This window comes from Oxyura jamaicensis, chromosome Z, assembly GCF_011077185.1.
Source record: "Oxyura jamaicensis isolate SHBP4307 breed ruddy duck chromosome Z, BPBGC_Ojam_1.0, whole genome shotgun sequence".
NCBI classification, from domain to species: Eukaryota; Metazoa; Chordata; class Aves; order Anseriformes; family Anatidae; genus Oxyura; species Oxyura jamaicensis.
Genome location: NC_048926.1, coordinates 76,771,156 through 76,794,661, shown reverse-complemented (window position 1 = coordinate 76,794,661; position 23,506 = coordinate 76,771,156). Strand labels below are relative to the sequence as shown.

At 37.8% G+C, this 23,506-nt stretch overlaps 1 protein-coding gene across 2 annotated transcripts in view; it reads left to right on the top strand.

Annotated features, from left to right (window-relative positions):
* The window catches only part of EDIL3 (EGF like repeats and discoidin domains 3), a 267,133-nt gene that overhangs the window by 75,020 nt on the left and 168,607 nt on the right, over window positions 1-23,506 (top strand). For both annotated transcript variants that reach the window (XM_035310845.1, XM_035310844.1), the window contains exon 2: window positions 928-1,056. In XM_035310845.1, coding sequence (XP_035166736.1) covers window positions 928-1,056 — 129 coding nt within the window. The remainder of the gene's footprint in view (window positions 1-927; window positions 1,057-23,506) is intronic.

Sequence of the window (23,506 nt, the reverse complement as noted above, 5' to 3'; positions counted from 1 at the left end):
ATATCTTGCTGCTGTTGATCGCCTGAATGCCAGCCTCAACAGCCAAGGAGGCTGTCTTCCCTGAAAAGCAATTCAAGGATTAGCAAAATCTGCTTGTTTATCCTTATTTAGGAAGATTGAAGCTACCCACTGTGCCTGTACTTGCCATTCCCCAAGCAGCTTTGAAGCATGGCTAGTTCATAGCATGGCTTGGTTTTGAAGCAAAGCGTAGCTGTGTTTGTAATTGATTGAGTGTCCAGAGGAGGGCCACCAAGATGGTGAAGGGCCTAGAGTGGAAAACATGAGGAGCAGCTGAGGCCACTGGGCCTGTTCAGCCTGGAGAAGAGGAGGCTGAGGGGAGACCTCATCATGGTCTACAGCTTCCTTGCAAGGGGGAGTGGAGAGGCAGGTGACCTATTTTCCATAATCACCAGTGATAGGACCTGCGGGAATGGGGTTAAGCTGAGGCAGGGGAACTGTCATGCCTGATCTGTACTGCTGAGTGGTTTAAGAGTGCATGTTATCTGTACCAGGTGAGGATGTAACCACAGTCACAGTTCTTTGCTCAGGAGCTAGGTGGTAAAATAATATCCTGAACCAAAAGCACCATTTGACTTCACGTTGCATTAAATCTGGAGAAGTAATTTTTTTTTTTCCAAATATATCTTTGATCGAATTCAAATGAGATAAAGTATTTTTTTTTTTTTTAATTGTATTTTGTTTTCAAGTGAATATCTGCCACTGTGCTGTTGGTGGAGTAGAAGTCTAACAGTGGGACAGAAGTGTACTGCTAAATAAATATAAAATAGAATTAGCCAAAAGATAATTCAGAGGACACAGAGGTTATCATACTTGCCTGTTTTTGATTGTCAGTAGTCTACCATGCTTAGAGCTTGTGTATAACTTTTGAAGTTTCATACAAGAATCTTTTCTTCCTTTAACCCACAGGAGACCTGTGTGACTCTAACCCATGCAAAAATGGTGGCATCTGTCTGTCAGGACTGAACGATGACTTCTACTCATGCGAGTGTCCTGAAGGCTTCACAGACCCCAATTGTTCTAGTGTTGTGGAGGTTGGTAAGTGCAAAATCTGAATGGAGGAATAGTTGTTTGAACGTCCCGTTAGTTGTGGCCAACCAGTCAGTGATTTTGTCCACTGCATTTTGTGTAGTGCTGTGGTTGTTGCATTACTTGTTTTTGCTGTCTCATCCTTTTTTTTTTTCTGTATCACAGATATCTATATCATAGAATCATAGAATAGCTTGGCATTATCTCTTATTTTTGTTCATATTAGGAAGATATGCTGCAGCTAGAGTGAAGACTGTGGCAGCACCTCTTGTCTGAAGGCTTTGCACACCCTCAGCGCATTTCTTTTGCTGACAGCCAAAGTATTTGAAAACAGTACAACCCTTCAAGTATTTCGTATCTGATGTCTATGTTTGTAATTTATCAGTCTGGGTTACACTAACATGCTTTGGTCAGTGACAGCGGAGTACAGCTCACACATTTTGCTTCTTCCAGCTGTCCTGTAGGACACCAGCCTCGAGCAGAAAAGCAATGCCAACAGCTGAGAGCACTTACTTCTGCAAATGCCTTGTTGAAACTGTCAAAGCTAGTCTCAGTGCCTCTCTAACACTGCATCTCTCCGAAGTCTATGCTGATTTCCTTTCTTAATAAATAAGTCAAGGTTACACAGGCACAACCTGAAGAAACTCTTCTGGGGATTAAGTATGTACCTCTCTGTCATGATACATGGCTAGCAGAACTTAGACTAGGAACCCACATTTGTTTTTTCTTTTCTTTTCTGAAAATGATGCTTCCGTTGTTCTGGGAGTGAATCCTAAGTCTCCATAATGCACTTTTAATTATGGCAGAGATTTGGTTGAATTTGGTTCCCCTGCACATAAGTTTTCTAGAAGCACAGTTCCCGTGGTAGAATGATAAACTTTGGTCAGACACCTATTGCACTTTCCTCTGACTGTAAATCATCATCAGACATAGTAGCTGGTTATTACTTAACATTTGATTTGCATGAGAAACTGTTATTTTCCATTGGTGCAGCTACCAAGAAGCAGGAACATACTGTCTTTGAATCCTGTTTTCCACGTCTTTCCCCAGCATTTTTATGCATGCCTAAAGGTCTGAATTTATCCTAGAAGTACATGCCACACTGTCCTACAATGGCTGTGACATGGGGGAAACTTTGGGGTCTATCATGCATTTGGTTGGCAGGAAATTGCATTGCACATAACAGAGAGGATGTTGATATTAACTGAATTTGAGATAAAAACATATTGTGATAATTGCCACTGTAATTTACATCTACATATTAACAGGGCTTTAAAAATGCACATGTTCTTAAGTAAGTTCTTCAAACAGTTACAACAAAATCTCAGTTTGGTAAACAGTAAAACATAAGCAAGTAGAGAGCTCTAGAATATGTGGTAATCACAATGTTTATGCAGGCACAATATTGCATTTTTTAGTTTGCAATCCAGAGGGAATATGCAGGAAACAACGCTGATTAGGTACAGGGTTTATTAAAATTCCTATTTTAGATAAAATACAGTGTTCATTCTGTTTGTATTTGTTCTTTATGATTATGCTACTTGTATGGATTCAGAGAAAACTGTTACTTTCTGAAAACTTAGAGAAAAGTTAGTTAGAGAAAGTAGAAAAGGGTTTGTTTGCTTGTTTGCTTTTTGGTATAGACTGTTTGAGGTTGATCCAGCATTATCTTTCCCTACATAAAGTAAACCACTGAAAAAATGATAAGAGATAGATATATCATAAGATAATATCCTGATTTTTCCTATGAAAATAATGACAAAGAGTGTAAGCTGTTAGTAAGTTAGACTCCCTTAATTCAAACACTGGAACATTCCAAATAAAAAAATCAGTTGCAAAATGGATTTGAGAGGAGTCCAGGAGTGTGAGACCCTGTGTGATCACTTCTACCACAAGTGTTTATTAGCAGATGTTAAGATTGGAGAAAAGCATGCTAATAAAGCTTCTTTCTCTGTCTTTTTAATGATTTAATACTTTTAGTTCCTGGTATCTCCATAAAGGTTTCTTGACAATTTCCTGTGTAGTTGAAAGCAACAAGGTGGTTTAAAACTAGGTATTTAAGATGTCTGGAAACACTGAGTAAGAAGAAAAGAGGAGGGTGGGGGGAAAAAGAGAAAGGGAGAGGTGCCTGTGTCAGTCCTGCTCCCCTCAGAAGCACTGTACAGCAAGAATGAGATGCAGTGAGGTATTCTACACAGCCCTGTTGTCAGAGACTCCTATTTTAGATATTATTCAGTCAAGGCAACAAAACATCGCTGATCTCTGAATACTAACTGCAAAATCACACGTTTGCAAGGAATATATCTCAGACGGGGATTTAACAGGAAGAGGTAACAGGTTTTACTTAATGACAGAATCACAGAATGATTGAGGTTGGGAGTGGGTAAATAAATGCAATACAGATAGGAAGGTGTAAATTCTTGTTACAGAAGAATGATAGATGCATGAAAATACTTCATGGTAGAGAAATCAAATATTTAGATGGAAGTACCTACATTGACCAACCCCTTTTCAAGAAAGCTGGGGAGTAGCATGAGTGTTTCAAGGACATAAGGGTGTACCTCCAGTTACTTTTTTTATTATCTTAAAAAGATAACATAAAATAACCCACCATGATCATAGCACATTATTTCAATATTGGTGCTTCTTTCTAAACTTTACCAATGGAAAGTCCTGACTCCTCTGCTAGACCGCTCCAATATTTTCTGATCCTGTAACTTTGAGTGAGCCTACCTAAAACAGTTGTTGTACAGTGTTAGTAATAATTTATGTATTATAAATTAACAATCATATTCTAATCCTATTCTTTCTCTAAATGTAATCCTCTCTCATTTTCTGTTTCCTTATATTAAATACTATATATATATTGTCATGCTAAAAGAATTGAGATTAGAAGATAGATCTATACTATTACTCTGTTTGTACAGCTAGGTCATTTTAATAGTCTGTATCCTAACAGATTATAAAAAGTTGATAAACTAGTGGAGAATAAGATAGAGGCAAGCAGGAAAAATTACATTGTGGTTCTTTTCAATACAGCACATCCTCCAGTGAGGCAGGAAAGGATTTAGCTAAACAGATAAGAGTAAAAGGTAATTATATCCAGCTTCCCAAATAGTAGGATGTTTTCCAAAGATAATAAGGACACTATGGCCTGAGTTACCTTTTTGACAGATTCCTGTATCTTTGGCAACATGATTTTTAGACTAATTTGAAAAAGATTCAAATGTAATTTACATTTGTATTGAAATGCCTCAGAGACAATAAGTTGACAGACTTTATAGCATTTAAATAGCTCACAAGTAACTCTCAGGAACTATGTAAATTACAGAAATACCATAAACTGCAGGTGTTACATACAATTAAGAGAAGGTTTTTCATACACATTGTTAAGGAAAACTATTAATGTGCATCCTAATCAATGTGAGTAGCCATTGAATGAAAAGAAGCTTAGTTATGGACATTGCATGAGAGGAGCAATGATAATGTGGCTATATACATTGAAATAAGACTGGCAAAAATATTCTTAAGATAAAAAAATAAAATCTAATCCCATTTTATTTGGTGTGTGCATAGAGGAAAACAGGGAGAGAAATACATGACTAAAGGTAAAATTTAAAGAAAAGGGCAGCTACGTTTATTATGCCATAAGACTTTTAGTATGTAGCATGAGTGACCATGCTCTTCACATCTGAAAATTGAGTGACTTAAAACTGCTCAGTTTTGATCTTCCAGATCTGAAATTCAATAGCTGTCCACCAGGATAAACTGGTGAATGTTTAGTTTATGTAACTGTTAAAATAAATGATATATGATGACAGGGAGTGTAAAAGATCCATGAGCGTATTACAGGAGAGCTGCAGACACTCTCCAACCCTGCATTCAAATAGGCTGTTGGGACACTTTTGGAAAGTGCACCTTTTGCACCAGATCTGATTGAATATTGCCAAGGATGGAGACTTCACAGCTTCTCTTGGCAATCTGTGCCTGTGTGGTGACATCCCCCCACCTCCGCAGTAAGTTTAAGTGGTATTTCCTGGCTTTTAGTTTCTGCTCATTGTCTCTTATTCTGTCACCATGAAGTGCTGAGAAGACTTTGGCTCTGATTTCTTTATTTCTCTGAGCCTTCTCTTCTCCAGCCTTAACAGTTCCATCTTTTTTAGGTGCCCCTCGTATGTCAGATGCTCCAATCTGTTAATAATTCTAGGTAGGTGATCACCCCCATCAACCTACTGGCAGGCTGCCTGTGCTAAGTATTGGGAAATACCTCGACCACGCACTCCCAATTTCAGCATCTGTTCTTACTTCAGTATATGTGTTGTGTCACCCAAATTGACTGCATTTATTGCTATCATGACTGCATCTACCTCAGTGATTTATCCACCGTCTGCTGCATTGATCAAAGGGGATATTATTCTTCTTCAGTAAAGTGTCATCATGCTTTGCTTCTGATGTTGATCAATTTAACATTTGGAAAGTTGAAAAGGAAAGGATTGTCTCTTTGTTTTTGTTTTCTTTTGCTTTTCTTAAAAATTGTTTCAATGGTCCCATTGACACAAAGGTGAAACCGTGGAGTTGTGAGTGGGCCTGTGTTTATTTGTATATAGGAAGAATAATTAGCTTTCATGGTAGCAGACTAGTCTCTTCTGGGAAAAGAGAGGTGGAGTGGGAAGAGGTAGAAAACAAATTCTTCTCTGCCGGGCTTTAGATATGGTACTTGTTTGGATTCTGTGCTAATTTCTTTTCTTGGGGGCAAACAGCGAAACTGCTAGTTTTCTTAAGCAACCACTTATTCCTCTGAGTTCTTAATGATAGCCAGGTTTCCTCTTCTGAGCAATGGAAGAAGTTGTTAAACAGAGCTCTATCAATATAGCACCTGATAAAAATGAATGTGATTTTGTGTGAATCTGTTTTTTGTTTCTTTGGTTTTAGTGGAGACATCCCCAAGCTATTTGCTAAACAGTTTGAAATGCGTTCTTGTATTACCTTTCCTATGATTAGAATTGTCAATATGAGTATGGACTACAAAGTTTCATCTTAGTAAGGCTGTAGCTGTTGTTGTATGTTCAGTATATTGATGGCATTTCTCACAGTATTCTTTCCCAAAGTCTGTAGTCTGTAATGCCACAACTCTGATACAGCAGTTTTAGAACTGACTGTAAGACACGTTTTTAACCAGGAACTATCACATATAAGGGCACTTGACTCATTAAGAGATGTTTTCCAAAGATACGGAATTCTGTAGAAAGACAATCAATAGGTATTAATAAAAATAATTTGACAAATTAAGCCTTAATTGTTAGCTTCTGAGTAGCATGAAGGGTGCATAGTACATGGAAATCTAAACTGAGTAGCGTAAATGCATGCAAGCAGAAGGTCTTGGTAAATGGCATTAAATGCAGAGCAGAAAACATTATACTTTGTAATTGTAATATTGTAAGTAATTGTGCAAGGTTTCTGCTGAAACAGTTGCCTTTGGTATTGATTGCTAGTAAACCTCTTGTGAAAACAGGAGCTAAAGTCAAAATTGGTGAGAATGCTAATACAGTGCATATTACATCAGCATCAGTAAATTAGGTGAAAGACTTTACCTGTGAGTGATACACAATCATGTTCATTTAGACCAGAGCTAATATTTTAAGAGAACCTCTTTATTTGGATATTGAGAATGAAATTCATTAGGATAGTGTCAGAGAATCACAGAAAGGTAATGCAGCCCAGCATGCTGTTAGCAATTTAAAAAGTTAGTTACTATACTCTTGGGTTTAATCAGGACATACCCTTTATAAAGCATCCTGAATTATATGCCCAGTCTTACAAGTCTACCACTGATCTCAAGATGACCATCCCCAATGTGTGTAGGTAAACCCTAACTTGAAAATCATACCATACTTTTTTTTTTTTTTTTTTTTTTTTTCCATTTAAAGATTTATTTTATGAAAGAACAGACTGGCAAGGAATGAGTAGTTGCTTCAGAGCATTTGACAAACAGGCAGATGAGCAGTTCAACATACTGAGGGAGATTTTATGCATTTTGGTCTAATTAAAAAGACAACCTAAAAACATCCAGATTCTTGTTGCCAGAACTACTTCTCAGGATGTGAACTTGCAAAGATAAATAAGGTTTGTGAGCCCAGGATAGTCTGCAAAACACATTCTCAGCCCCTGTTTTCAATGGGAGCAATGAAGCTCTCAGCGGTAAATTACATTTCTATTAAAAGTTCCAGCACTGATGCCAAGGAGTAGAAAAATATTGAGAAAACCATGCATGTAGGTCATGGAGAACTCTCACATACCAACAAGGATGTACCTTTACCCAGGAGCATTCAATTGGAAATTCCAAGTATATAGGGTCTGCTAAAACTGTGATGGAAAAAAAAAAAGAGTTGGCACACTGCAGATCTGACCTGCTTTGGCTGTGTGGACTGAAAGGGAGACACCAGCTCATTCCTGTGAGCCAGGTCCATTCCCACTGGGCTCCAGTATGCAGATGACCAGTTTCCCTAGTTTAAAGGGGCAAAGAAGAGACAGAAGAAGTAACTGGGAAAAAAAAAAAAAAAAAAAAAAAAAAAAAAAAAAAAAGTGGTTTTCTTAGCAGCATGATGTGTCTGGGTTCTGAAATGTTTAGAACTGGCTTCAAACAAGTAAGTACAATAAGCCAACTACATATTGCCAGACCTGCCAGTAAAACATAAAAATCTGTGAAGAGCTTACGTTAGCAGCCAAGGAAAATTGGTCTTTGGATAGGTGCTCTAATGTTGTCTGGAGAAAGAAACCTGCAAATAATTAATCTGCTTTGAATGAAAGAGGTTGGGGTGGGCAACAGATGCAGCAGATTAAAACAGCTGAATTGAGTACACATTGAGACATTGAAATCTAATTGAATAAATATTCTGTTATGCAATTGTATGAACATTTCAAATCCATTAGTACTTCTGAAGTAGTCCTGAGACTTGTTGAATTTATTGCTAGGCTGTTTAAACTAAGTTCCATGTTATGTTGACTTTGTTGTTCAGTATTGTTTATTTTTGTCTAGAGTGGAAAGACCTGTAGTTTCTAAGAGCTATGCAAGCTCTGGTTAGAAGAAACTGATGTTTTCTGCAGACGCTCATATTACACACATCAGATGCTCATCAGCTGCAGCACAGACCTGGGCCTATAATAAATTCTTTGGTTCTGTAAAATTTTTGAAAAGGCAAATATTAAAGATTGATCTCACCCACCCTTACTTTCTATTTATTTATTTATTTATTTACATGTGTTAAAACACATATAAAACATACGTTTTATTTTTTAAATAGCTAGTAGATTGTTAGGACTATAATCTGCCCTAAAAGAGTTCCCTGCATATCATTTTTGTATGTATGTCAAATGCATATACCTTTGCCAAATATTAAATCCAAGATCTGTATGTTTTTGTCAGACTATGGTAGAATGAAGAGTTGCAGAACTTTTGATATTTTTAAAATATGTTATTCATTAAGAGCTATCAAGAAGGATCAAGGATTAGTTACTCTTCTGTTTTGCTAGAAATGGGAGGTAGCTTTTTAGATTCATTTTCTCCTTCCTCTGGCTTCTTGGCTGACATACAATATGTAGTTTTTATGTTTTTGAAGAGCCCAGATGATGTAATTTCTCATAAAACATAGACTTCAGAAATAGATGTTCTTAAAGTACTGTCCCTTTTTGTGTTCCTGTTTTATATAATCTAGTGTTCTCCTGGATTTTTGTGTAGAAGGATATGACTCAACAGCTTGAAAACAACTTGCTAAAATAAAAATGCCAGAAGGAAGCTGATTCTTTAGCTGAAAAGGCAAATTGGTCTTTAATGAGATGATAATTCTGGCATTTTAGGAGATTCAGATTAGAAGATTTTAGACTTGTTAGGCTAAAATGATCAGATGCAAAACCTTCTGGTGCTCAGGTTAATGCAAGTTCTAAGTACACTGCAGTTCCAGAGTAAAAGAAACAAAAATTAAAAGATGAATATTGAAACTTGGGGACAGGTGGACTTTGCTATTGTTTCTTTCATTTCCCCTCCACATTATTTTCCGGATGTTTTTTTTCAAAACTATTTATATAAAGGACTCATGAAGCAGAGCAAAATTCATTGTGATTTGGAATCACATTTGCTTACCTTCTCCACAAGTGTCTTTAGTTATATTTAAAATAATGAAGTAGAGAAACATTCTTTGGGAATGTTGATATTATAAAGAGATGCCCTTACCCCTTAAGACAATTCTTACTCCATTTTCTTTCATTCAGTAATAAATATTATTATCCTCGAAAGCAGAATAATGTTGCCCAAATATTACTCTGCATGAATTTAATATTTCTAACTGGGAAAATTGCTGTTTGTAACTCAGAAGTTTCTTTCTACTAACTCTGTATGATCTGATGCTTCTGTATGCTCTTTGTTAAGGCATTTGCTTAAGGGTGTAAGATCTGACCTCTTCTGATCAGCACTCTGCTCCAGATGCAGATTTCTTTTAAGTGTTTAAAACAGTGTGGAGTAATGTATATGCTCTACTCTCTTGCCATCTCTTCTGCAAAGTTCCAGAATACTGTGTGAGCTTGTTAAGGTTTTAAACTGGAATGTTTACAGCTCGTAGGAGCAGTTAAGGGAACTGGGGTTATATAGCCTAGAAAAAAGAAGGCTCAGGGAAGATCTTATCATACTTTACAACTGCCTCAAAGGAGGCTGTAGTGAGGTGGGAATCTGTCTCGTCTCCCAAGCAACAAGTGATAAGACAGGAAGAAATGACCTCAAGTTGTGCCAGAGGAGGTTTAGGTTGGATATTACAAGAAATTTCTTCACTGAAAGGATCACAAGGCCTTGGAACAGACTGCCCAACATCACCATCCCTGGAGGTATTGAAAAATTGTAGGTGTGGTACCTAGTGAGTGACATGGTTTAGTGACGGACTTGGCAGTGCTAGGTTAAAGGCTGGACCAGATGATCTTGGAGGTCTTTTCCAAACTAAGTGGTTTTATGATTCTGTGATTGTAAGTTAAAGACAGAATTGTTTGTAGAAGTGGACTCAACTCTGAATGTAGAAAAATAATGCAGTATACACCAGATGACAATTTTATATAACGCTTTTCAGCAAAAAGTAGTATTTGCATTCCCATTTTTCTTCATTAAGGGGAAGTAACTAAATGTTCTAGCTCTTAGAGATTTTTGTATATTTCTAATATATGTGTAATTATAGGAACTTCCTAATAAGTTTATGGTTTAAAACTATTCCTGTTAAACAGACTACTGAGTAAATGGAGGATTTGTTGCAAGGAGTAAGCAAAACGGGAATTAGATGAGATAATCTAAAATGGGAATCAGAATTTGAAAGACTCAGGATTCATTATCAAACCCCCGTGAAAACTATCAGTCAAAATAATAGGGAGAAAAAGTGCTTTCATTTAACAGAGGGACATTTTATATGTGATAGCCAGCCATCATAAATTAATGAGATGTTGGGATAATCTGGGTTACCGATGAATGGAAAAAGTGTCTCTATAAACCAGCTCCAACTGTCTTATAGAGGTCATCTGAGAGTCTTCTTACCTTCTGTGAGGGTAAGGACTGTTTTTCTTCTGGACTTTCTGTTGTTAGGCCAGGCTGGCCTGAACTGCATCAGGCCAGTTCAGGGCAGCTGTGGATAACCAGGCCGAAGGACTCCCCCTACCCCCACTGGTTCTTCTCCTCTTCTTTCATTTACCTAGTAAATGATCTGGGATGGGCTGCTCATGCTTGATAAAAGGCACTGCACAGACCTGCAACTGCTGGACCTCAGCACAAGTGTGGGGAGAGGTACAGACACTCCGGTGTGGCATGGGGTATTGCCTATGGGGTGGTTTTTCACACTTCAGCTATTTTGTGCGGAGAGAAGTCATGCATCTTTTACCTCTTCTTTCTAATTTGGTCCCAGAGTGGATAACAAGATCTTAAATGAAATGCTGACTGCATGAAGCATATAAATAATTTCATTTAGAGGTACTGGGACATTTTTTGTGTGTTGTATCAGAGGTGTACAGCTTTCTTAACTTGATGATGCTGTAAAATAATAATAATAATTCAGTCAAGTTTATGTCATAATATTAACGACCAAAATGATTAGGGCATGAGATTCCATTCTAAATTATGGCTTCAGTATAATATTTCAATCGTATTACTTGAGCTAAGCAGCTGGGTGAAAACTGACATTGCACCATAAGTCAGGAGAATCAGTATATTACTTCCTATGTCTAAAAAATTAAAATAATAAAAATCAAAAATAAAAAGGATCAAAATTTGCATTTTCAGTTGGTGACTTTCTGGCTGTATCTATAATACTAGAATACTAGCTGGAGGTACAAACGCTCCAGTCATCCGTACCATCTTCATTTTGAATCACACACTGGGCTGATTCTACTGTAAGCCAGCCAACCCTGAAGTCTGGAAAAGCACGTGCAAGGGTTTGATCTGGACATTTTTGTTTGTTTGTTTGTTTGCTTATGAGATTAGAAAGGATGCCTGTGTGATTTGGTAAAGCCCCACTTCAGCTTTGTTTGTATTTATAATGGTATTCAGCTTATGTGTCTCTTCATGCATAATTAGTACAAATATGCATAGTTCTGCATTTCTGATCTATGCTTTTGACAAATATCTAATTAAAATATGCATGAATGCATGCAAGGTTTTTTTTTGTTGTTGTTGTTTTTTTTTTCTCAAATGGATGAGTACAAGACATGCATATGTAATCTCCTTTATCTGTCCATATGCACAAAACTTTAATGTCCTAAACTTATTCCCTCCCCCCTCTCCTAACAGACTAATAGCAGTGGTCAAAATAGACTGGATTATTTTAGGTTTGCAAAAAAACATTTCTGCTGATAAACATGAGCATTTTCTACAGGGAGAAAGGAATACAAATACTCAGATTTCAAGTCCTTTTGGAGATGCTTCAAATATTCCATTTCATTTCCTACATACCTCTTTACTGCCCTCCCTCTTTCTACATCAGTGCATCCACACAAATGTATAGTATTACAACATGATGCTAACTCACTTCTGGGTAATGCATTCGCTGTTCTTTAACCTACGTAACAGAACACAGAAAGTGGAGGTTTCAGATATTTATGTGCTATCCCTCATAACATCCTCCATGGTGTTGGAAGGAGAGTGTACATGCCTGGGTTCAGAATTTCTATTTCAGAGGGAAAGTCTAAGATACACTTAAATGCCAGAGTCCCTTTTCTAAATCCCATCCAGTATGGTATATAGTTCCTCATTGCTTTTAACAGCAATTACTATTTAGCTTGTGTTGACTATGTTCACTCAATTGGTCTCTTCAGCTCTAAGCATAGAATACAAAGAATAGCTGCTGCTGTGGTAACCATTTTATTCTAGACATAGCAGTTTTCATGGAGTCTGGTTTCTTTTATGGTATAAACAGAAACACACGTAACATTTCTTTTGTCCATGCAGGTATCTGTGTATCTAAATGGAGTGATGCCTATGCTGTGCTTCACTTGTTATATTTAAAACTAGAATAAGATAACTTGGCAGCACAAGGCAAACAAAAGAACTATCCAGAACTGAATTAATTCTGCTTAAAATGGAGAATCTATGGAAAATCATTAAGTTGGGTATTGCTCTAGTATCTTCAAAATTTGCTGTTTTCATTGCTGTATCACAGCATTCTCCTCAGGAAACTGGCTGCTCATGGCTTGGACTGGCGTACACTTCAGTGGGTTAAGAGCTGGCTGGATGGCCGGGCCCAGAGAGTTGTGGTGAATGGAGGCAAATCCAGTTGGAGGCCGGTCACTAGTGGAGTCCCCCAGGGCTTGGTACTGGGGCCAGTCCTCTTTAACATCTTCATCGATGATCTGGATGAGGGGATCGAGTGCGCCCTCAGCAAGTTTGCAGATGACACCAAGTTAGGTGCGTGTGTCGATCTGCTCGAGGGTAGGAAGGCTCTGCAGGAGGATCTGGATAGGCTGGACCGATGGGCCGAGGCCAATGGTATGAAGTTCAACAAGGCCAAGTGCCGGGTCCTGCCCCTGGGGCACAACAACCCCAAGCAGCGCTACAGGCTGGGAGATGTGTGGTTATAAAGCTGCCTGTCAGAGAAGGACCTGGGAGTAGTGGTTGATAGTCGGCTGAATATGAGCCAGCAGTGTGCTCAGGCGGCCAAGGCCAGCAGCATCCTGGCTTGCATTAGAAACAGCATGGCCAGCAGGTCCAGGGAAGTGATTGTCCCCCTGTACTCGGCTCTGGTGAGGCCGCACCTCGAGTACTGTGTTCAGTTTTGGGCCCCTCGCTACAAGAAGGACATGGAGGTGCTAGAGTGAGTCCAGAGAAGGGCTACAAAGCTGGTGAAGGGTCTGGAGAACAAGGCTTATGAGGAGCGGCTGAGGGAGCTGGGACTGTTTAGCCTGGAGAAGAGGAGGCTCAGGGGTGACCTTATTGCACTCTATAGGTACCTGAAGGGAGGCTGTAGCGAGGTGGGGGTTGGTCTATTCTCCCATGTGCCTGGTGACAGGACGAGGGGGAATGGGTTAAAGTTGCGCCAGGGGAGGTTTAGGTTGGATATTACGAAAAACTTCTTTACTGAACGGGTTGTTAGTTACTGGAATAGGCAGCCCAGGGAAGTGGTTGAGTCACCATCCCTGGAGGTCTTTAAAAGACGTTTAGATGTAGAGCTTAGGGATATGGTTTAGTGGAGGACTTGTTAGTGTTAGGTCAGAGGTTGGACTCGGTGATCTTGGAGGTCTCTTCCAACCTAGATTATTCTGTGATTCTGTGATTCTGAGAAGAGACCCAGACCTTAGCAGAGGCTGCAATGGTGCCAATTCAGTTAGCTGGTAGAGATCTGCCAAAATGTTTGTATCTAGTTAGAAGCTAGTTCATGGATAGTATATTTTTTCAAGAACAAAGGATTTTTTTTTTTCTTTTCAAATGCAGTATGAGTCATTTCTAGAATATATTTATCCTTACTTAGTACAAACAATGAGAAACATTGAGAGTTGTTAGAGACTCTCAGTGAGGAAGGAAGGTATGAATGAGGAAGGTATGAATAGAGGAAGAGGTATGAATGGTTTGTTGTGAAAGAGGAACAGAAGCTGTATAATGAGATGCATGTAAGAGATGAAAAAAATAAATAGAATGCAAAGTTTTTGCAGATGCTGTCAATATTCAATTCTGTCTTTTTTTTTTTAAAAAAAAAAAAAGGCTTCTGTGTTTTGTAATACTAACTTCAGAAACATTTGCTGACAACCAAATAAACAAACAAAAATACAACACACACACACAAAAATGATAGTAGTCCCCAAAATGGTCAGATGTGTTGTAGCAAAGACCATCAATGGTGAAAACCATGGCCATGGTACGCTCTCATTCTCCTTTCTTTCTTTGTGCTGAAGAGTTGTATTAGAGGTTCCATCCAACCATATGAAGAAGGTATTGCTGGGTGAATCAAGCAAAGAAAGCTCTTACTGTACAGTGGGAGAAAATGGAGGGCGTGGAGGATGGAACTAACCAAAACTGCCAGTTCTCAGACATTAGGATACTTCAAAATGTCTTTCATGTGTGTGTTTCTTAAGTGCAAACCTCCAATTTTACCAGGAAGAAGGGGTATGCACATGTTAAGCTGTGTTATCTCAGAAGTTTATTTTGCAGAAGCACTCCTGCTCTTTGCTGTTACTCATAATCGATTAAAGCTGTGGGCAAACAAGACTATGCCAACAACTTATCTGGCCTTGTGGCTTCTGTCAGTGTAGCACAGTGTCCTGTTGCCTGAGAAATGACAGAAGGGGAACACTGCCTTTGAGGTTGCACTCAGGAGGCCAAAGATGGTATCTGCAAGGTTGTTCTGTTGGAACATCTGAACTTTGTGTTCTTTGTTCTTCATGGGAGCAGTGGTGAGCAGTCACGTGCTTTGGCAGTATGTCAGATGAACAAAGACAAGAGATGTAGGGATTCCAGAAACTGGAGTGTCAGGAGATGCAGTAAGTGGTAACTGCCAAGAAAGGACATAACTGAGGCAAAGGTAATACGTGATTAGAAGTATACCTGAACAGGAGAACTGCCATCTTTTCTGTCCGTTCTTTTCCAACATTCTAGTAACATATGCTTTCATTAAAAAATACATATTTCTTAGATTATTCCAAAATTATAGTGACTAGAAGTTTAGCAGAAGTGCAAAGCTCAGTTGCAAGATATTTGTACACAGTGAGAAGTTGCACTTAATTAAGCAGAAAATCAAATCTTCTGTGAGAACCTATAGTGAGTAGAGAAATAAGTATTTTGGAGCTCCTCAGTGGGAGATACTTCTTTAAGCTTTAATATTATTTAAAAAGTTGTTTTGCTAATTAATAAAAGCATCGTAAGAGACAAAAAAAAAAAAAAAAAAAAAAAAAAAAAACCATTCTCAGATATGCAAAAAATCATTTTTTCTAGTTCTGTATATAAAAACCCTGTTCTCACAGTAGATGACTCCTTCCACCAGAAGCTTTCTGCTGTAGGACAACATGAACGAATAACATTCCTACCATGATAAAAAGTTATAACTGTTAATAAGGATTCTTATAGAGTCATGACCATAGCTGTACAGATATGTCTGAGAAAAGCTCTTTAAATGTTATTGCAGCCCTTGGCTGACAAAAGATCTGCATATGCACAGGCAGTGCTATGATAAAGGCTTACAATAGAGTTAGTATTGTGGATCAGACCTTAAAACCCTGAGAAACAGAAGAAAAATATATTTTTAATAGCTAAAAGTCAGTGTAACAGGTTACTGTTACCCAGAAATAAGCAGTGCTATAGCCAGTTCAGAATATAGCAAAGTGCATTTGAATATGGCATTGAACAAAAGCATTCTTGAAGATACCTTCTTGATTTTCTCCATGTCAGGTAAGGGTTAGTATGAGTGTGAAATAATAAGAACATGGAGACCTGCCAACATATTTAAGTACAAATAGATGCTTGTTGAACGAGAGAGGGGGGTATGTCTTGATTAAAAATTCTTATTACTTTCCACTTTTAAATCATCAGTTATATCATTCATTTTGAAAAGTCTTAATGAGGACAGAATTTGGTCCTGTAAGATTAGCTTTTGCAGATACGAAAACTGCATTGTCAGTGACATTTGATTTACTCAAAAATATGACTGAATGGGCTATAATTTATAAGGGGAACTATAATGGCCATAAAAAGAAAATATTTAATTTCAGCCTCTGCTATTTTTGGCATGAAATAAGAAACATCTGCAGGAGTCATTAGCTCATAGCTGAACAATACATTAGCCTAAGTCAGCAACAAACGTAAGCGATAGATTAACTTTGTCCTCACTAGTGGTGTCATTGAGATCAGTCTCAGTTATATTGAAACAACAGACCCTGACCAATGTAGCATAAACAAAGTAATTAAACATATCAATCAGATTCCAAATTACAGATACTTCCAAAACACCAGTACATTCATCACTTGCCCTCTTAGGGTGGAAGAGGTACCTGAGCTCTTTAAAAGGATCAGTAATCCGACATTAAATAATTATGTTTCAAGTACTGCAATGGAATATATGAGTACCTGAACACCATGAAATGAGAAGTTTCTTAAAATAAGGAATGTGAATATTAAACTGGCAGGCTATGAATCTTGATCCACTTTGGAATTGGGATGTGTTAAGCATTTATTTTATACATCTTTAATTTAAATACAGAAAGAAATAAAATGTATGATCATCTTCTGGCCGTGCTGAAGTCAAACCAATAGCAATAGTTATAGAGAAAGATCCAATCTTTGGATGGGAAAAGAAATACTAAAATTAAAATAATCTGGTTAATCACGATTGTATCAAATGGCATATTTTTTAATATAATTTAATTTGCCACTAAATTTAATTTCATACTCTATCTGTAACAAACTGTATTGTACCCATTTGTCTCATGAGCACTGTTAATTCAAAAATGATCCATAGTAGCTTCACTGTTCTTCTTGACTTGGCAGCCCTAAATCACAGCCCTGTTTGCTGCCTACCGTTTGCCTTTCGTTTCAAATATCGACATCAGTTCTATGGAGCTGATTGTCCTGTGAGGCATGTGAAGTTACTCAGTGACTTTGGCCTGCACAAGAATAAAGACACATTTTCCGTGATGAAGTCACTTAATTTGTTGGAGCAGGTCTCCATGGAACCTCAAAAGTCTACTGGTTATATGAGTGAAGAGCTGGGACCTGGGGGGATGACTTAACTGATCTAATTTATCTGTACCTTTATACACTGTTGACTCCTGTATGTGAATAAGAAGGGGCCAATTTAGCTTTATAGACACAGATTTTTTTTTTTTAATGTCGTTACCCAGCATGTGGTATGTGAAACAGTGGCAACAGTCTGGTGAGAATAGGAGCAGCAATGAGAATGTGATTAATAGAAAACCAGAGTGCAGCACAGTGAAGCATAATAGCATTGGCCTACCTGGTGAGAACAAAGTGATGAAAAGAGGGTGATTAAAAGGAATGAAAACAGCCTAGCAAAACAGCACAAGAGAATGGGTGGGAACAGATTCCACAGTTCAAGTAAAGCCAGGAAAATTAAGTCTTACTGATTAGTAAGTGTCATTTGTTATCTATAGTAGTATGTAATCCTTAGGACTGCATAGTTCCAATCTTTTCAGCAATGGATTTGTTTTCTATATCTGATTATGCATAGTGATCAGATGTTTCACTATGTTGTGTTTCCATCACCTGAATAACAGAAATCCCTAACACTTATTTCTGATTATTTCTAGTGTTTCTAGTTCTTGTAACATTTCTGAGGTGTTCATTTTCTCTTTCTTTGATATTTTCATGTTTTTGCTGAAATGTAGATACAAAAACTGGGCAATTTAATCCAAATCAGTTTTAGCAATGCTTTAAGAAGAAACAAATTAACTTTTGGTATTCCTCTACATCCAGGGATCTCATTTACTGTAATATTTTCTCCTAATATTAAAAAGGAATGGGTGATATGACAGAAAAGGAACTGTTTGAAGTGTTGCAAAATAATTCTTAGATCTTTAAGTAAACAGAGATTGCTGATGAGAAAGCCCCCAGTGGAGCAGGTGGATGTGGCCTGGAGGAGGCTGCGGCCCATGGAGAGCCCCCACAAGAGCAGGCCCCCAGGCCAGAGCTGCAGCCCGTGGAGAGGAGCCCATGCAGGAACAGGGGGTCTGGGGGGAGCTGTCGCCCACAGGGGACCCATGCTGAGTCTGTTTTGCCTGTGATGATAATTGTTGAGTGATCCTTATCTCAACCCTTGAGCCCTTCACACTGTATTTTCTCCCCCTTTCCCTTTGAGGAGTAGGAGTGAGAGAGTGGTTATGGTGGATCTCAGCTACCTCCATCTGAGTAAAACCACCACAGTCATACAACATAACCATTGCAGGCAATTGGATATTGCAAACTCAACATAGGACTGTGCAGAGCACAATATCAACAGCGATCTCAGTGGGAGAGGAGAGTGCAGGTCTGTGCATTTGAACCAAGTATAAGGCTGTGTGATTTAGTATGTTGAACACCCAGAGAAAACTTGAATACAGAAATAAAGTTTCCTATTAATCTTTCAGTAGCAATGTTGAAGAAGGAAAGATAAGCAGTACGAAGCCTCGTAATATTTTGAAATCACAGAATCATTTAAGTTGGGAAAGGCCCTTGAGATCATCAAGTTTAGCCATCAACATGACACTACCAAATCCACCTCTAAACCATGCTCCTAAGTGCCACAAATCTCTTTAATACCTCCAGTAATGGTGACTTCCCTCAGCAGTCTGTTCCAATTTCTTACCACACTTTCCATGAAGAAATTCTTCCTGATATCCAGTCTAAACATCTCCTGGTGCAACTTGAGACAGTTTTCTCATGTCCTATCATTTGTCACCTTGTCAGAAAAGAGACTGACACCCTCCTCACTTCACCTCGTTTCAGGTAGCTGTGCAGTTATGCAGTCTCCTCTCAGCCTTCTCCTCTCCATACCAAACAATCCCACTTCCCTCAGCTGCTCCTCATATGTCTTGTGTTCTAGTACTTTCACCAGTTTCATTGCTCTTGTCTGAAAACATTCCAGCAACCCGGTATCTTTCTTGTAGTGAAGGGTCCAAAACTGAACACAATATTCAAGCTGTGGGCTCACCAGTGCCTGGTGTACATGGAGGCAATCAGCCCCCTAGTCTTGCTGGCCATGGTCTTTTTTAGATACAGGCCAGGATGCCATAGGCCTTCTTGGCCACCTGGGCACACTGCTCACTCACGTTCAGCCAGCTGTTGACCAGCATCCCCAGCAATATTTTTGATGGGCAGTTCTTCAGCCACTCATCCACAAGCCCATACAGCAGCACAGGGTTATTATGACCCATGTGCACTACCCAGTGTTTAGCCTTGTTGAATGTCATGAGATTGGACATGGCCCATTGATCCAGCCTATACAGATCCTTCTGCAGAGCCTTCCTACCCTCAATGAGATCAACAGCCCCCTCCAGCTTGGTGTTGTCTGCAAACTTACTCCTCAACAAGATCACTGATAAAGATGTGAAACAAGTATTGAGCCCTGGGAAACACCACTTGTGACTGGCCACCAACCAGTGTGAAAATCAGATAAAAAATATTATTTATTGCTTACTATTTATTTGTTACTTATTATCTATTATTGTTATTTATTTTTATTTATTCTTACTATTGCAAAACAGCAGCAGATAACAAGGTCATACTCAGAAGGGCCAATGCAGGCAGCAGGGAACCTATAACATGAAAGGCTTATGAGTAACTCATTCAACTTCCTGTTTGAGTAGGAGAGCTGGAAGACCTTTGGTATGTGAGCTGTCTAGAGATTTAGTATCACTCATAATCATAGGGTGGAAATAAATCCCCAAACTACTGTAGTAATGTAAACAATTTGTGAGAACAATTCATACACAGTGTAGAGAAAGTACAGGAAGTTCAGGAAGTTAAAAACATTACTGAGTAAAAAATAGTTATTTGCAAGAATTTCAGAGTTTTTTTGAAAAGTAATTTGTACTTTTAATCTAAAACCAAACAAAACATCCCTCATGTCACTATGCACTGCAGTACAAAAAAAAAAAAAAAAAAAAAAAAAAAAAAAAAACAGAAAACAGAAAACAGACAAGTACCTTTTAAAGCTCCAAGATGACAAAGAAACAAAGACAAAAGGACTTGGAGAAGATTAAGAGACGAGACATGGACAGAAAATTTTTGGTGTGCTTGATTTCTGTTTGTTGATTCCATTTTTACGGATAATATGGATTTGCCATTAATTTCTTACTGCCTTAATGATATTAGGAAACAAACAGCTGCCATTCTTTAGTTTGTACCAAGTTTCCTCAATCCAGCAAGGTGACTGTATGGTGCCAACTGGTCACTTTTTAAGTTGCCTGATAAATCATGTTTAAGACTATCTGAAAGAAAAGAAAGCTCTTTAAATTGGGCTGTCCTCTCCCCTGGGGATCACAGAAGTCTCTGTCAGTGTTGAAAAAAAAAAAAAAGAAAGAAAGAAAATTAAACACTTCTCCTGTGACCTGTGGTTCTCCTGTGGTTGGCCTCTTTGATGGACAGTAGCCTACTGCAGATCTGCAACTACTGACATTTCCCAAACTTTTGAGGTCATGAATGGCATGAGGACTGAAGTGTTTTGGAAGAAACATGTTTTGGAAACCAGCCAGAAGCTCATTCATTGAGGCATGCTTTTGTCATGGTAAAATGGCAGCAAAATTTACAAGATCACTTTCTGTTAGGAAACCTTGACCTACTTATAGAGGAACTATCCTGGTGTCATTAGATAGTGCACTGCTTAGACTAAACTCCAGTGATTTTGGTGGAGTTTATATCTGCGTTATGTAGGTCTGAATTGGCCCTTAGTAATGTGAAAGGCTATTTAAAATTTTCAGAAACTGCAAGACAGTAAAGAGAATGAGAAGTAAGTACGAAGAAGTAAGAGAAGCACAGTCAGTGGAAGGTAATATAAATGTATATTTGATTGATTTATTCCAGGTCACCAGGAGACAAAAAATTCAGTCAGTGAGTCTTACATTTATAAAGTGGATCTCATGTAAAGACCTTTGTGTGGTGCAAAGAATCAATAAGATGATACATAAGTAAAGGAAATTCAGTCAAACATTGTTTGATTCACTTTAATCATTGACTACAGATAGCAATCAGACACTTTTGTTCTGTCAGCCTATAGTAGGAGGGCATGTATGTGTACATATGTATGTGTATACATATGTGTATGTGTGTGCCTCTTTTTTTTACATACATATGTAGTGAGTTATTTTATCCTCTTATTGCAGAGTCATGGCTAAAATTTGCTAGGTTAAAACATAGAATATTTATGAAGAAGAAGAATTTGCTCACCTGATGAATATTTCATGACTCCATTTTTTTATTTCTATTTCTTGAAGATGTCTTATATTTAGTCATAATAATCTTTGATGTAGAAAGTTCTTGCAGAATGCTGTAGATAGTAATTAACACCGACTTTAAAATACATGGTTTAATTTAAAGTTTAATATTCTAATGAAATCCCTTAAGGGAATTGCTTGCTGTTCAGTGAAGTCATCATAAAAAGGTTTTGCAGGAAAAAAAAACAAAACAAAACAAAACAAAACAAAAAAAAAAAAAACAACAAAAAAAACTCGTTTTGACAAAATATTTTGGGATTACTTTTTGTCTGTTACTTAAGTCAGTGGAGTTATTTGAAATTTACCTTGTTATTAGATACTGGTATTATATACTCTTTCATATTTATGTTCATAATGTTGTAATAAAGTTAAGAAATTGAAAATGTAGTAAAACTGCATCTGTTATCATTGTAGGTATTTAACTCGTCCATCTTTAAACCTGAAGTTTTTTACATGCACATTAGCTGGAAAATGCCATGGGGGTTCTGCAAATTATTCACGATTGTGAACTAAATTCAGAAGGAACTTCTGACTAAAAAAAAGTAAAAAGTATATATATGACCTAAAAACTAACAGAAACAAAGTTAAACCTAAAAACTTGGAAAAATATTCATGAAAATATATTTATGAATTTCATTTTTATTTTTGTAAGTCAATGTGGATTGGTGTCTAACTTTCTAAAAAAAAATCCACGTGTTTTAAAACAACGTTTTTTTCCTTTGGCTCAGATTTAAATGCGGAATTTCACTAAAGAGGGGTTCACTAAAGAGTAGGTTTAGCCAAACATAAACATTTTTTTCACCTCTGCTTAACATATACTATTTTTTCCTATTAAATAATGGGAAAAATACAGCAAAAGACTGTTCTTTAGGTTCTGTCCTGAAGAAAGCAATTAACGGTAGGAAAGACAAATGAGTAAATTCTTTTTCAATTGTGCAATTCCAAGTAATAAAAATCAATTGTATTGTAAAAATCAAGTCAAGGTTTCTCAGAGTTAAATAGATGAATATCTGCCTGTCATTTTCTCAGACCACCAGAAACACGGCATTTAAATTGTATTTAAATTTAAATGTATTTATCTTGAACGTTAGACATGAGGACTATGTAAGCAGTAGGGATTTTTCCATCACTGTCTTTGTAGTTAGTCCTTTAAATGTAATGTATTCCAGTGATGATAGTATGGCAGTCAGCATGTCCTAAAATACATGTTAGATAGAAACATGAAGCGATATGAATAGATTGACATGCAACAAATACTTAAAGTAAAAAAGAAGAGTAACTATGGAAATACAGTTTCTTCCTCTACCACTGCACAGCTCTTCTCTTAACTATTCTTTAAACACATTGTGCTTAAACACAAAATCACAGAATGTTTAAGGTTGGAATGGTCCTCTGGAGGTCATCTGGTCCAACCTCATGCTCAAGCAGGGACAGCTAGAACTGGCTGCCCAGATCCACATTTAGGCAGCTTTTGAACATCTGCAAGGATGGAGACTCTACAACCTCTCTTGTCTGGTAAGAAAAATATTAAAATTTTCCATATTTTCCCATGTCTGGAACCCAGAAGGCTAGTGCTTTAAGAGCCCAAGTAAAAGATAAGAGATAAGAGTGGATAAGAGACAAAACTACCAGTCTTGTACTCAGCTGTTCAAAACACCATGTAGCTTCGTCTGTGAACCCTGCTTTTTTGTATGCCCAGAAGCAAAGATTAAAGTATTGATTTATATTATTCTGACCTTAACTGACCAAGAGAAACACATTTTGCAACATTTCAAGTGCTGAGGAGAACATACCGTATGAACAGTTCAGTGATGGGCTGCAATGGCAGTCATTTTCAGGTGCTGACACAGTGATGTGCAACAGAGATGACTGTGGAGGTATAATCATTTGGAAGTAGGGAGGCAACATGAGAGAAGTTTTGCCATCAGTTTACAGCATGGAAGAGGGGAAAACCAAAAAGAATAAAGGACAGATTTTTAACATGGTTCATGAGAGCACAACAGCTCTAATTTCTCACAATGGGAGGAGGTGCTGG